The sequence below is a fragment of the Hyperolius riggenbachi genome, chromosome 1, assembly GCF_040937935.1.
Source record: "Hyperolius riggenbachi isolate aHypRig1 chromosome 1, aHypRig1.pri, whole genome shotgun sequence".
Classification (NCBI taxonomy): domain Eukaryota; kingdom Metazoa; phylum Chordata; class Amphibia; order Anura; family Hyperoliidae; genus Hyperolius; species Hyperolius riggenbachi.
In genome coordinates this window covers 75,629,096-75,643,057 of record NC_090646.1, presented here as the reverse complement: position 1 = coordinate 75,643,057, position 13,962 = coordinate 75,629,096, and the positions used below count along the sequence as shown (strand labels likewise).

General features: G+C 43.1%; 1 protein-coding gene across 4 annotated transcripts in view; it reads right to left on the bottom strand.

Moving 5' to 3' along the window:
* Positions 1 to 13,962, bottom strand: part of LOC137545532 (fatty acid-binding protein 1, liver-like) — a 226,034-nt gene that overhangs the window by 19,129 nt on the left and 192,943 nt on the right. For all 4 annotated transcript variants that reach the window (XM_068266879.1, XM_068266894.1, XM_068266887.1 and 1 more), the window contains one exon: positions 13,132 to 13,218. In XM_068266879.1, coding sequence (XP_068122980.1) covers positions 13,132 to 13,198 — 67 coding nt within the window. In that variant the 5' untranslated portion in view covers positions 13,199 to 13,218. The remainder of the gene's footprint in view (positions 1 to 13,131; positions 13,219 to 13,962) is intronic.

The following is a 13,962-nucleotide window of genomic DNA, read 5'->3' as shown; positions in this document are numbered from 1 at the left end:
GATCCGGTTGATATCCGGATCTGTTTTTTAAAGAGATAACAGACTATATAAATTCTTGGAGTCTGGTAGGTCTGCAGAAGCCCTGGGGTCATTGTTGGAGACAGCCTGAGGTGTTGAGACCATCCTTGGATATAGAGACTGCAGTTTGGACCATGGATCCAGTGTTTTTGTACTCATTTTACCTGGGAATTGTCTCCTTTTTGATTTTTACCTATTACTATGTGGGAAGAAGGCGAGCTCCTCGCAGGAGATGGTGGGTGCACCAGGCAGGTAGCTGCTGCACCTGTAGAATCAGGTCCTCAGGTGTGTAGGGCCTCACCTCTTCATCCGACATGCTGCCAAATATCTCCAGCCACAAGTCACTGCTGCTTCACTCCTCAAACGCTGGGCCCATGTACCATCCAAAATGGCCGCTATGACCATAGAAAACGCATAGGAAGTGGGTAGAACGTCTAGATTTTATAGCCAGTGTGTTGCCTCCTTTCCGTTTCTCATTGGTTTCAGCTGTGCGGATGGTGCAGTCAGGATCCGGCGTCCGGATCCGACGTACGTGAAAAATGATCCGACGTACGTGAAAAATAGACAAGTTGGAGAATTATGTAGTACTGTGGTACGAGTATGTACGCATCCATAGACTATCATTGGATTGCCAAACGTCCGTTCCGTTTGTACAGTATACATTCCGGATCCGGTCCGGAAAATCCTGACTGCTAACGCAAATGTGAACCGGGCCTAAATGGCACAAGCCTCAAACCTGGTAAAGTTGATCATTGAATAACTGGAATTCAAAATCAGAAAAGGGGGTGGAGCCACAAACAACCAATCAGATTTGTTTAATTTTAATGCAAATTTTTAATTCCAAAGACTGCAAAGCTCACAAACTAGGTGATTGAGTAATTGTGTGTTAGGGTTAGAAAAAAGGGGCGGGGCCAACACCAGCCAAATTCATACCCGGGCGACACCGGGCCATCAGCTAGTGTTATATATTTTACAGAACTATGCAGCAATTTTACTGTATTGCTAAGCAAGATAACCTCAACTATTATGTTTACATTATGCCATGTATGCTGGGTGGCACCAGACACCAGACCAGACAGTATGTAGGTTCTTCATTTTTATTATTAAAAAAAATAAAAAATAATAATGAATCTACACCAGAGAGTCTGCAGGATTATCTGTGCTCTCCACAAGTGAACCTCGGTAGTGGAGGCCCTTTGTCTCTGCACCAAGATCTCCATTGGTAATATCTGCTGATTTATTCCCAGAGACAGATGTTGCTCCTCCACAGTGAATCAGCACTTTTTAGTTGTAGCGCACAATTTGCAAGGCAAGAATACCTATTTGTACTTGTCAAAAAGCTCACCACATCAAACAGTAAGCAAATCAAAGCAAATTATTGTTAGAAGTTTCTCATATATCCCAGTCTGAGGCATCACTCATCCATAGAAAACCACAATTATGCATTAAAGGGTACCTGTATCTCACCGGAAAACTATCAGTATTCTGCAGAAATTGGAAAGACACTTATTGGAAAGAGGAAAGCCGACGGAATCGGAAAACAGCATTTCCTACCATGCTCCCAACTCAACCCCTCTTCCCCTTTATGCTGGGATTACACCAAACAATTTTCTGTTAGATTATTCTGTTAGATTTTCTGTTAGAATGCATAATTAGATTATTTTCTGCAGAGAATGGTCATTATCTCTGGTGCATTGTCTTCTGGTCATCTCCTGCTGAGTAGAACAATGCCTAATTGCTTGGCAGATAGATGGTAAAATAGATACATTTCCAACATGTTGAATTTGGAGAATCTAACAGAAAAATCTAACAGAAAATTGTATGGTGTAATCCCAGCATTATGCTGGGAATACACGGTACGTGTCTGTACCGTGTATCGACCAGCTGATCCGGCCAGCTGATAACATTCAGCTGGCCCGATCAAGCCGCTCGACCCGCGCCCGCTCGATTCCCGCCGGCGGAAAATGGCAGGGAATCGAGCGGCTGATAAGGACTGCCGGCGGGGACGAGCGGGAATCGATCCACACGCACGTGCGGGCGAGCGGGGACGCGGCTGGGGTCGATCCGGCGGCTAATCGAGCCGCTGGTCGACCCGTCTATGCCCAGCTTAAGATGAAGCAGGAGACACTGAGAAGCAGATAGCATACAGCCTGCCTGCACAGCAACTGTCACTTAAAACAATTCCAATGATTATTTTGATTGATAGGAATTTTGTATGTATGTAGCTGTACTGTCCTCACTCCACTGCTGCTCCGCTAACTTACTACTATGTCCTCCACCACCCCTGAAAGTGCTGATGCATTCCTTCCTATGCATATGTGCATGCTTGCCTGTGAAGACAACACTCCTCCTGGGTCTCCTTATGTTTCTTAACAATTACCGTATGTTTTTACGGGAACAGGTTGTTAGCCTATTGACCAAACCCCTGACTTGGAGGACCAGGGTATCCTATTTAGTCTGGAACATCACTTTTGACCTGTCTGGCTAGGGAGACCATACCAGTAGCTAGACTTCCGCCAGGCATAGCTCTCAGGCTCACTTGATCATGCAAGCCCCACCACTGCAACAAATTAAGGATACCTGTGGTGGGGCAAGGACACCACTGCACATAGTATACTGTGAGGCTGCCAGACTTTGGGCACCTCTATCCCACTCCCAGCCATGATGTGGGAACTTCTGTCCTAACCTCTGCACCAATCTAAAGAGTGGGTATGGCATTAAGTGTGGGATGGGGGCAGGCAGGAAATGTGGTCAGATGGGGAAGGGGGAGGGCCAGTGTGGTGCCTTCTGTGGCACTGCTACTCCTGGACCTAAAGAAGGATTCACAGCCAAAATATAATTTTATTAGGTAATCATGCATTTTCCTCTAATATTATTAAAAATTGCTTTTTATATCAATCAACAGCAAACTATGTATTTCCAAAACTGACTGACGCAGAGATGGCATTTCTTTGCATGCCGGGAATTAGTAATCGCTTTGTGGAGTACATACTACCTAGAGACTTCCTGTTGTGTACTGTCATCAGGAAGGTGAGTAATGAACGGTGAATTAGGCAGGCAGTCGTCAGCAGTACAGGCCAGGATTCAAAGAGATTTTTCTACAGACTAGAAAGGGAAACACCAAACTTCCCACCTTGCTGCCTGATTAATTCACTGCACAGAGCAGGAGCTGTTTTACTCATTTTTCTCACCTGAACTAATCGATGGCAGCAAACATGGACTCTTCCACATTAACCCATTCGCGTTCCGTCGTTTTCACTTTAGAAATGTTTACCTTCCCATTCATTAGCCTATAACTTTATCACTACTTATCACAATGAACTGATCTATATCTTGTTTTTTCCACCACCAATTAGGCTTTCTTTGGGGGGTACATTTTGCTAAGAGCCACTGTAAATGCATTTTAACAGGAAAAATAAGAAAAAAATGGAAAAAAATCATTATTTCTCAGTTTTCAGCCATAATAGTTTAAAACAATACATGCCTCCATAATTAAAATTCACGTATTGTATTTGCCCATATGTCCCGGTTATTACACCGTTAAAATTATGTCCCTATCACAATGTATGGTGACAATATTTTATTTGGAAATAAAGGTGCATTTTTTTCCGTTTTGCATCTATCACTATTTACAAGTTTAAAATAAAAAAAAAAATATAGAAATATATCATCTTTACATTGATATTTAAAGAGGAGCTGTTAGGTATAAGGTCTCAGAGAAAATAAACACATATATCAGTAGCTAAAGATTGGCTGTACTTACATTACATATGCATTTCACTGTCCACGTTTGGATTTCACAGAATTTTTATATAGTATATGCAGAGATAGATGCTCCTGACAGCTCATGGCAGGCTCCATGTTTTTCTGCCAAATGTGTCGTCATGTCCTGCCTGCTTCCTGATCACAGAGGAGCTCGTACAGAATAACACAGTGTGCAGTGAATATTAATGAGCCATGTGGCTAGGAACAATAGCTGACTCCTGCAGTGTACTCTGCCCCGAGATTTATCAGTGCTTCGCGCTGGACTGATTAGAAAGCTGCTGTAACGTCTCATTAGCAGCCGAGGGGAGGGCCCCAGAATGCTTTGCAGTTTACTATGCGGCTTGCGTCCTTATGGGTCTATAACAGCCTTTAAGATAAGCACACATCAAAGGTAACTGAGATTTTTATCTTCACTAATGGCTTTCTGGCTTCCTTCTAAACTGTTTAACACAGGAGAATAGAGGTTTAAATTAGCTTCTGCAGCCTGACAGTTACTCTTTAAAAAGTTTAGACCCTTAGGTAAATATTTACATGTTTTTATTTTATTGTAATGGTTTTTTTTTTTTTATATTAAACATTTTATTTGGGTAGTTTTGTGAGGGTGGGATGTAAACAATAGGTTTATAATGTAAATGTGTGTTGATTTTTATTTTTTTTTACTTTTAGTTGTAGTATTACTTTTTGGCCACAAGATGGCGGCCATGAGTTTGTTTACATGACGTCACTCTAAGCGTAACATACGCATAGAGAGACGCATGGGGGAGGTAACAGCCAGAAAAAGCGCAGCTTCCGAGAGAAGCTATCGCTTTTTCAGCGGGGAGGAGAGGAATCAGTGATCAGGCACCATAGCCCGATTCACTGATTGCCTGGCTAAGGAACCGCGGGCCAGGAGCGCACGTGCACGCACGCAATCGGCCGTGGGAGCTCCTGGACGTAGTTTCTACGTCCAGGAACCAAAATAGGTTAAAGATTCTTTAGGAACCCTATGGAATAGCTGTTTTTTGTATGTTACATTTCACACTCTTACATATAAGCAAGCTGAAATGAGGTTTGGTGTTGTAGATTATTATTATTGATTTATAAAGTGCCAACATATATCATGGCGCTGTACAAAGTAAGCAAACAAATAAGGGGTACATAATGATACTGACAATACTATACATTAAATATGGACACTGGTACAAAATACAGAATTGGTAATTACAGTGACAAATCTAACATGATGAATAAAATGTATAAAAGAGTTCAAGCAACAAAATGAATAACAAATTCCAAGACACAAAAAGGTGAGAGAGCCCTGCCCTTGTGAGCTTACAATCTAAAGGAATGGGGGGAAACAAGAGGTGGGGAAATATGCAGTATACATACAGGCAGTGTGTGTTTAGGATATCTAGTAGAAGTAAAACTTGGCGAGAGGTCATAGGGGGAATGGCCTAAGTTAGAGCATATGCTTGTCAGAAAAAATGAGTTTTGAGTGAGGGTTTAAAGATTTCAAAGGTTGCAGAGTGATGGATGTACTGTGAATGGGAATTCCAGAGGAGGGGTGAGGCACGTGAGAAGTCTTGTACACGTGAATGCGAGGAGGGAATTCTAGAGGAGGACAAAAGAAGCTCATGTGCAGATCTGAGATTGCGATTGGGTTTGCATCTGGAAATTAGTGAGGATATGTACCGGGGAGAGATATTGTGGAGAGCATTGCAGGTTAGGGTTAAGAGTCTGAAATGATGCTCTCGGTAATTGGCAGCCAGTGAAAAGCTTGGCAGAGAGGAGCAGCAGAGGAAGAGAGAGAAGAGAGATGAATGAGGTGAGCAGCCGAGTTCAGTACAGATTGGAGCGGTGCCAGTCGGTTAGTTGGTAGCCCACAAAGCAGTATATTACAATAGCCCAGACGAGATATAATAAGAGCATGTACTAACAATATAAAAATGAACTCAAAGGATTGCCTTTCTCTTAGCAATAGTGGCGTATCACTTTAAGTGTCAAGGCTCCGTTTACCAGGTCAGTCCTTATTTCCATGAGAATATACATACAGGTGTTCAGGCTGCAACCACAAGCGGGGAGAGAGTGAGGAGTTTTGCTTTATTTGATTGCTTTGCCTACTGCCTGGATGAGGTGCTGACAGGAACACATCATTCGGTTTTGTTTCTCTAATATGGTCACCCTGCTAAACTCATAAGCCATCACTTTTCAAAGACTTCGCTTTTGTAAAATCTCTCCTTCCTTGACGATTCCTCTTTTCTTCAAGAAATTGCCCAAGACCTTTACAAACTACTATGACAATTAAAGCGGACCTGAACTCAGAACTTCCTCTCTGCTCTAAAAGATAAACAACAGCATAATTACCTTTAGGCTGCTTTCACAGTGGGACATTACAGGCGCACGTTAGAGCAGCCCAACTCACAGTAATGAAAAATCAATGGGCTGTTCACAGTGCCCACTGCCCACGTTGCGCTACAGTGTAACGCTGCACGTTCTGGGAAAGTGCAGCATGCTGTGCGTTATATGCGGTTTTAGCTGAGTTAGACTGTTTGCACATGCTCAGTAAGGGTAGAGTCCGCTATTGTTCCTAGCCACATGGCTAATTAATATTCACTGCACTGTAGTGTTGTCCAGATAATGAACGATTCGGATCTTTGATCCGGATCTTTTTGTGAGTCGAATCATCCGGATCACCACAATGAAGGATTCGGTTCACAGTGGAAGTCTGGAAGAAACAGGAACTGCAGCTTCTGTGCACAAGCACAATCTTCCTGCTGCATCTCTCCCTTCCCCATTAGCACCCTCAATGTGCCCTCATTCTCCTGCACCTCTCACTCTGCTGCACCCCTGCTTCCTGCTTCCCTAGTAAAATGATTCAAAGATTCGGTTCAAAGATCCAGATCTTTTCAATGATTCGATTTGAATCATCCAAATCATTGAAAAGATCCAGACTTCCCAGGATAGCACCAAGAGCCTCATAACGCGGCTCAATCTGACGTCCAACTTCAACACCACCATGCGTTGCGTTAGGGGGACGTTATGCAACCTTAACGTCCCCTAAAACGCAACGTCTTGGTGTGAAAGAGGCCTTAAAGAATAACATTTCTTTGTTACAGCTGATACAAATCCTGCAATAAATCTGCAGTGTGTCTACTTCCTGCTTTCATGGAAGCAGATATACGGTTACCATCTTGTGTTTATAAATTAGCTGTTCTGCTGAGGCAGAGGAGACTTCTGAGCTGACACAGCTGAGAGATCAAATTACAGTTGTGATTAGTCACAAATGAGGGGGAATGAGACAGGCTAAACTCTCTAAATACATACAAGGTACATTTCTCTAGGTTTTCCTTCAGTCCTGTGCAAGAGTTCAGGTCCACTTTAAAAGAGCTTCAATTTTAATTTGCAGCCAGATACTGTTTCCTAAAGCGCCCAGGAAGTTTAGAATTGACTATCTCGCAGCCACAAAACTGGTCTGCGTTTTGGTGGACTCACGTGTATACAGTATATAGAATAACTTTAAATACCTGTTTTCCTCCATTAGTCATTAGGTGCACAGAGCAAAGAGCTTAACCACTTGAGGACCACAGTCTTTTCGCCCCTTAAGGACCAGAGCCTTTTTTTCCATTCAGACCACTGCAGCTTTCACAGTTTATTGCTCGCTCATACAACCTACCACCTAAATGAATTTTACCTCCTTTTCTTGTCACTAATACAGCTTTCTTTTGCTGCTATTTGATTGCTGCTGCGAGTTTTAGTTTTTATTATATTCATCAAAAAAGACATGAATTTTGTCAAAAAAATGACTTTTTTAACTTTCTCTGCTGACATTTTTCAAATAAAGTAAAATTTCCTATACATTTGTGCGCGAAAGTTATTCTGCTACATGTCTTTGATAAAAAAAAAAACATTCAGTGTATATTTATTGGATTGGGTAAAAGTTATAGCGTTTACAAACTATGGTGCCAAAAGGGAATTTTCCCATTTTGAAGCATCTCTGCCTTTTCTAACCACCTGTCATGTTTCATAAGGTGCTAAAATTCCAGGATAGTATAAATAACCCCCAAATTACTCCATTTTGGAAAGAAGACATCCCAAAGTGTTCAGTGAGACGCATGGTGAGTTCATAGAAGATTTTATTTTTTGTCACAAGTTAGCGGAAAATGACACTTTGTGACAAAAAAAAAAAAAAGTTTCCATTTCTTCTAACTTGCGACAAAAAAAAAAAATGAAATCTGCCACGGACTCATTATGCTCCTCTCTGAACACCTTGAAGTGTCTATTTTCCAAAATGGGGTCCTGGCATTTTGGGGGGGGCCTAATTGTAAGCACACCTGTAAAGCCTAAAGATGCTCATTGGACTTTGGGCCCCTTAGCGCAGTTAGGCTGCAAAAAAGTGCCACACATGTGGTATTGCCGTACTCAGGAGAGGTAGTATAATGTGTTTTGGGGTGTATTTTTACACATACCCATGCTGGGTGGGAGAAATCTCTCCGTAAATGACAATTTTTTATTTTTTTTACACACAATTGTCTATTCACAGAGATATTTCTCCCACTCAGCATGGGTATGTGTAAAAATACACCCAAAACACATTATACTACTTCTCCTGAGTGCGGCGATACCACATGTGTGGCAATTTTTTGCACCCTAACTGTGCTAAGGGGCCCAAAGTCCAATGAGTACCTTTAGGATTTCACAGGTCATTTTGCGACATTTGGTTTCAAGACTACTCCTCACGGTTTAGGGCCCCTAAAATGCCAGGGCAGTATAGGAACCCCACAAATGACCCCATTTTAGAAAGAAGACACCCCAAGGTATTCTGTTAGGAGTATGGTGAGTTCATAGAAGATTTTTTTTTTGTCACAAGTTAGCGGAAATTGATTTTAATTGTGTTTTTTCACAAGGTGTCATTTTCCGCTAACTCTAACTTGTGACAAAAAATAAAAACTTCTATGAACTCACGGTTTCAAGACTACTTCTCACGGTTTAGGGCCCCTAAAATGCCAGAGCAGTATAGGAACCCCACAAATGACCCCATTTTAGAAAGAAGACACCCCAAGGTATTCCGTTGGGTCAGGTGTATGGTGAGTTCATAGAAGATTTTATTTTTTGTCACAAGTTAGTGAAAAATGACACTTTGTGAAAAAAACAATAAAAATCAATTTCTGCTAACTGTTGACAAAAAATAAAATCTTCTATGAACTCGTCATACACCTAACAGAATACCTTGGGGTGTCTTTTTTTCTAAAATGGGGTCACTTGTGGGGTTCCTATACTGCCCTGGCATTTTACGGGCCCAAAACCGTGAGTAGTCTGGAAACCAAATTTCTCAAAATGACTGTTCAGGGGTATAAGCATCTGCAAATTTTGATGACAGATGGTCTATGAGGGGGCAAATTTTGTGGAACCGGTCATAAGCAGGGTGGCCTCTTAGATGACAGGTTGTATTGGGTCTGATCTGATGGATAGGAGTGCTAGGAGGTGATTGATGGGTGTCTCAGGGGGTGGTTAGAGGGAAAAATAGATGCAATCAATGCACTGGGGAGGCGATCGGAAGGGGGTCTGAGGGGGGTCTGAGGGTTTGGCCGAGTGATCCACACGGGGCAAATTAGGGCCTAATCTGATGGGTAGGTGTGCTAGGGGGTGACAGGTGGTGACAGGAGGTGATTGATGGGTGTCTCAAGGTGTGATTAGAGGGGGGAAATAGATGCAAGCAATGCACTGGCGAGGTGATCAGGGCTGGGGTCTGAGGGCGTTCTGAGGGTGTGGGCGGGTGATTGGGTGCCCTAGGGGCAGATAGGGGTCTAATCTGATGGGTATCAGTGACAGGGGCTGATTGATGGGTGATCAGTGGGTGATTAGATAGCAGAACAGATGTAAACAATGCACTTTGGAGGTGATCTGAGGGTAGGTCTGGGGCAATCTGATGGTGTGGGTGATCAGATTGCCCGCAAGGGGCAGGTTAGGGGCTGATTGATGGGTGGCAGTGACAGGGGGTGATTGATGGGTGGCAGTGACAGGGGGTGATTGATGGGTGATTGATAGGTGATTGACAGGTGATTTACAGGTGATCAGTGGGTTATTACAGGGAAGAACAGATGTAAATAATGCACTGGCGAATTGATAAGGGGGGGTCTGAGGGCAATCTGAGCATGTGGGGCAGGTGATTGGATGCCCGCAAGGGGCAGATTAGGGTCTATTCTGATGGGTATCAGTGACAGAGCTGATTGATGGGTAAGTAGTGGGTGTTTAGAGTAGAGAACAGATGTAAACACTGCACTTGGGAGGTGATCTGATGTCGGATCTGCGGGCGCTCTATTGGTGTGGGTGGGTGATCAGATTGCCCACAAGGGGCAGGTTAGGGGCTGATTGATGGGTGGCAGTGACAGGGGGTGATTGATGGGTGGCAGTGACAGGGGGTGATTGACAGGTGATTGACAGGAGATCAGTGGATTATTACAGGGAAGAACGGATGTAAATAATTGGGATTGTCACCATACAAATCAAATTTCAACAGCAACTGTTCTGAGTGTATTAAGTGATAAATATGCTAATCCTGCATTCAAAACTTTCAAAACTTTTTCTGCTGTTATGATTTGGAGTTATCAAATAACTTAGGAGCACTGGCCCTTTAATAGCCATTGCCAAACAGTTGCATGCTGGGGGTACTTTTTATCTATATTATATTCCCCCTCTTCCCTTTATTTCCCTGCCTAGCTGCTTATCTGAAATATGGTCCCCTGCTCACTTGTGTTTACAAGCAAGGCGGAGGTGACTCAGTTATTGGAGGTGAAAAGAAAAAAAGTAAAGGGCAGAAATGACATCAGGATTTAGCCTAAGCTGTGGGCAAAAGACATGGTTCCCATCAGGAACAGAATTCTCTTCATTTACTATATAACATTCACTGAAATCAAAATGTGGACAGTACAATACATGTGTTATGTAAGTAGATCAAGTATTTATCTACTTCTATACGTGTTTTTTTTTCCAGGCGTAGTATGGCTGATCCTACTGCTTTAAGTGGACACTGTAGGGAGGATAAAACTAAACACAGAAATGTGCTTATGACTCAAAGGGAACCTGCAAAGGTAAATACATGTGACACAGCTGCATGTATGGCACTGACTGAGCTTACAGCTAGTGAGGTGTGTTACCTGACCCATAAAGCTCAGTATTGGTTGAGGTCAAGAGCTGTAGAAATTGGACCATCAGCAATCACTGCAACTGGATTCAATATTTGACTCAATCCCTTCTGGCCCACATTATAGCAACACTCCGCACCCACCTTCCCTTTGCCATCCATTTGTGCTGGCGAGAGGAAGGTAGGTGGAGATAAACATCATAATATAGGCAGGGAGAGGCGGATCAAGCCACAAACAACATCCATGTCAATCTTTGCCGAATACATTGATGCCAGGACAGGCTGGTGATACTACAATATACTAATGCAGGGACGTAGCAATAGGGGTTGCAGAGGTAGCGACCGCATCGGGGCCCTTGGGCCAGAGGAGCCCCGAAGGGCCCTCCCTCAACTACAGTATTAGCTCTCTATTGGTGCTGTGCTCATAATAATCACTTCTATAGATACTTTGAATAGTGGTAATCATTAACAAACTGCTCCCCATCCCCTTCTTGCACCTCTGACACCGTAGTTGCCATTGGCAGGTTTTGGTGCACCATAACAATTATTATGTATAAAGAGCTTGGGGGGCCCCATTGTAAAACTTGCATCGGGGCCCACAGCTCCTTAGCTACACCACACCACAGTACTAAGGAGAGTCAGTAAGAAAATGCACTGTCTGCAAATATACTTAGTGCTGTATATGGAGGTATGTTTTCTTTATTTACTTTTGTCTGACTACAGAGTGTGTTTGACTCTTTCCAACCCAGTTCAGCATTAATGTCTGATATAGTTTGATGCAGGAAAATATGGCTGCCACCAGGGATATTGTTGCGTGCATTTGCACTCCCCGCTAGGGGCACAATTGTTGGATACGATCCATCACAGCTTCAGTCTATGTGGATCAAAGTGTTGGACAAAGTACTTTGATCCCCTCAGTACCACTCTGTGCCACCTAATATCATGAATTACTTTGGCACATGTGCAATGGGTGTGGAGCTAGACCACCCAAGTTGGTGCTGATCTTGCCTCCTCGCTCTAGTCTGAGGAGGAGGATTTTCAGCACTCTCCTGATATCAGAATTGTTTGCTCAACCAGATACAAGTGTTTTGGCTTCTGGTAACTTTTTTTAAGAGAGCTGCCTCTGCATCCCACTGCAATTTGAATTCCTCATTTGCATACACAAAGCACTGGGTTCATTCACCATTGCAATGGGTAAAAAGTGTGAACACAGTCAAGTTCTACGTAAGATTGGTAGTATAGGTACCCATGTTTATTTCAACCTGTCACATTCAGGGTCATAAAAACAGCCCATGAGACCCCCCTCCTCCCACAAAATTGTCATGGGGCTCCCTGGAATCCAAGCTTCTCCCTGCCATACCCCATAAACAAACCTTGCCCTGATACACATGCAGAATAGCACAGGAACCAGAGTAATATGTACTTGCTCCAGTGCTGCTGGTCTCTTCTATACATCACAGCCACACTCTCTCGCCTGCCATTCGCCGGCTCCCGATCACGTGACTCGCATTGGTCATGTGATCAGGAGCCAGCGAATGACAGCAGAAAGTGTGTGGCTGTGATGTATGGAGGAGACTTACAGTGCCGGTGCAGGTGACCATTACTCCACTTCCTGTGCCACTCTGCATGTGGGTAAGGAGAGGTGGAGTTGACCCCACAGCAGTTGCAGAGGTCGCAGGAGCTATTGTTACGCCTATTGGTCACATATCAGTTAAAGTGGACTCAAATTAAAAATACAAGATTTCAGAAATAAAATCTATTTTCTAAATTATAATAATAAATAGCAGCCTTTTTTCAGCTGCATGTTGACAAATCTAAAATATTTTACAGTTATTGGCGGAACTCCTGCCTTCCTTTCATATTGCCGGGATAGAATCCGGCAAACTGGTGGAGTAGGTGGTGTCCGGCAAAGGAGGAATTGCTAATGGCTGCCACCTGTATAACCCTAGTTATGAAAAGAGAAGGGTGAAAAGCATGCACTGAAATGCTCATAGGCTTGAAGGAGTGTTTATTTATCGTTGTATGTGTCAGAGTCAGTGGTGCAACTAAATATTTTGAATTAAAAAAATGTTTGGTTTGGGTCCGCTTTAAACTTCTAAGAATAGACCTACATGTTGCTTTGAATTGTACGTTTTATACAGCTTACTGAAGATACAAAATGACATCTATTACTAGTAGTAATGACAACAACAAAAGTAAATAAAAGTTGAGATCCTATCAAGCCTTACCAATAACTTTCATGAAAGCCTCAAAGTTCTCCCGGCTTTGCAACTCATATCTTCCAGCAAAGGACATTGTGGGGAGATCTTCTATACCTAATAAGAGAATTACAGAGATTTGTAATGCGCCTCAGTTTCCTTTACTTATAAAGCAGCTGCTGTTATCTCTGAAGTGACGTTGTGTTTAACAACTCAGTTCAGCGATATTGACATTGCAGTATAATGGTTATACAATGCACATTACCTGTGGTGAGAAACCATATTTGGTATGTTTAGCTTCCATTGGCATATATGGATTTTCTTAGATGTCAGGGAATCTAGAATCTACCGCTTAAAGTGCTTTGTTGCCATATATGTCCCAGTGTTGTTGCTCTTACGTATTAGGCTGTAGCTACAGTCATAGAAAACAAAAGGTCTTTGGGTTTTCTTTTTCTCTGTTCATTAAAGGAATACTGTAGGGGGGTCGGGGGAAAATTAGTTGAACTTACCCGGGGCTTCTAATGGTCCCCGCAGACATCCTGTGCCCGCGCAGCCACTCACCGATGCTCCGGCCCCGCCTCTGGCTCACTTCTGGAATTTCCGACTTTAAAGTCAGAAAACCCCTGCGCCTGCGTTGCTGTGTCCTCGTTCCCGCTGATGTCACCAGTAGAGTTGGGCCGAACCTCCGATTTTCGGTTCGCGAACCCTGTTCGCGAACCTCCGCGAAAGGTTCGGTTCGCGAAAAAGTTCGCGAACCGCAATAGACTTCAATGGGGAGGCGAACTTTCAAAGTTTTAAAAAATTCTATACACTGCAAAAATGATAGAAAACATGTTTCAAAAGCTCTAATGCCTGGAGTCA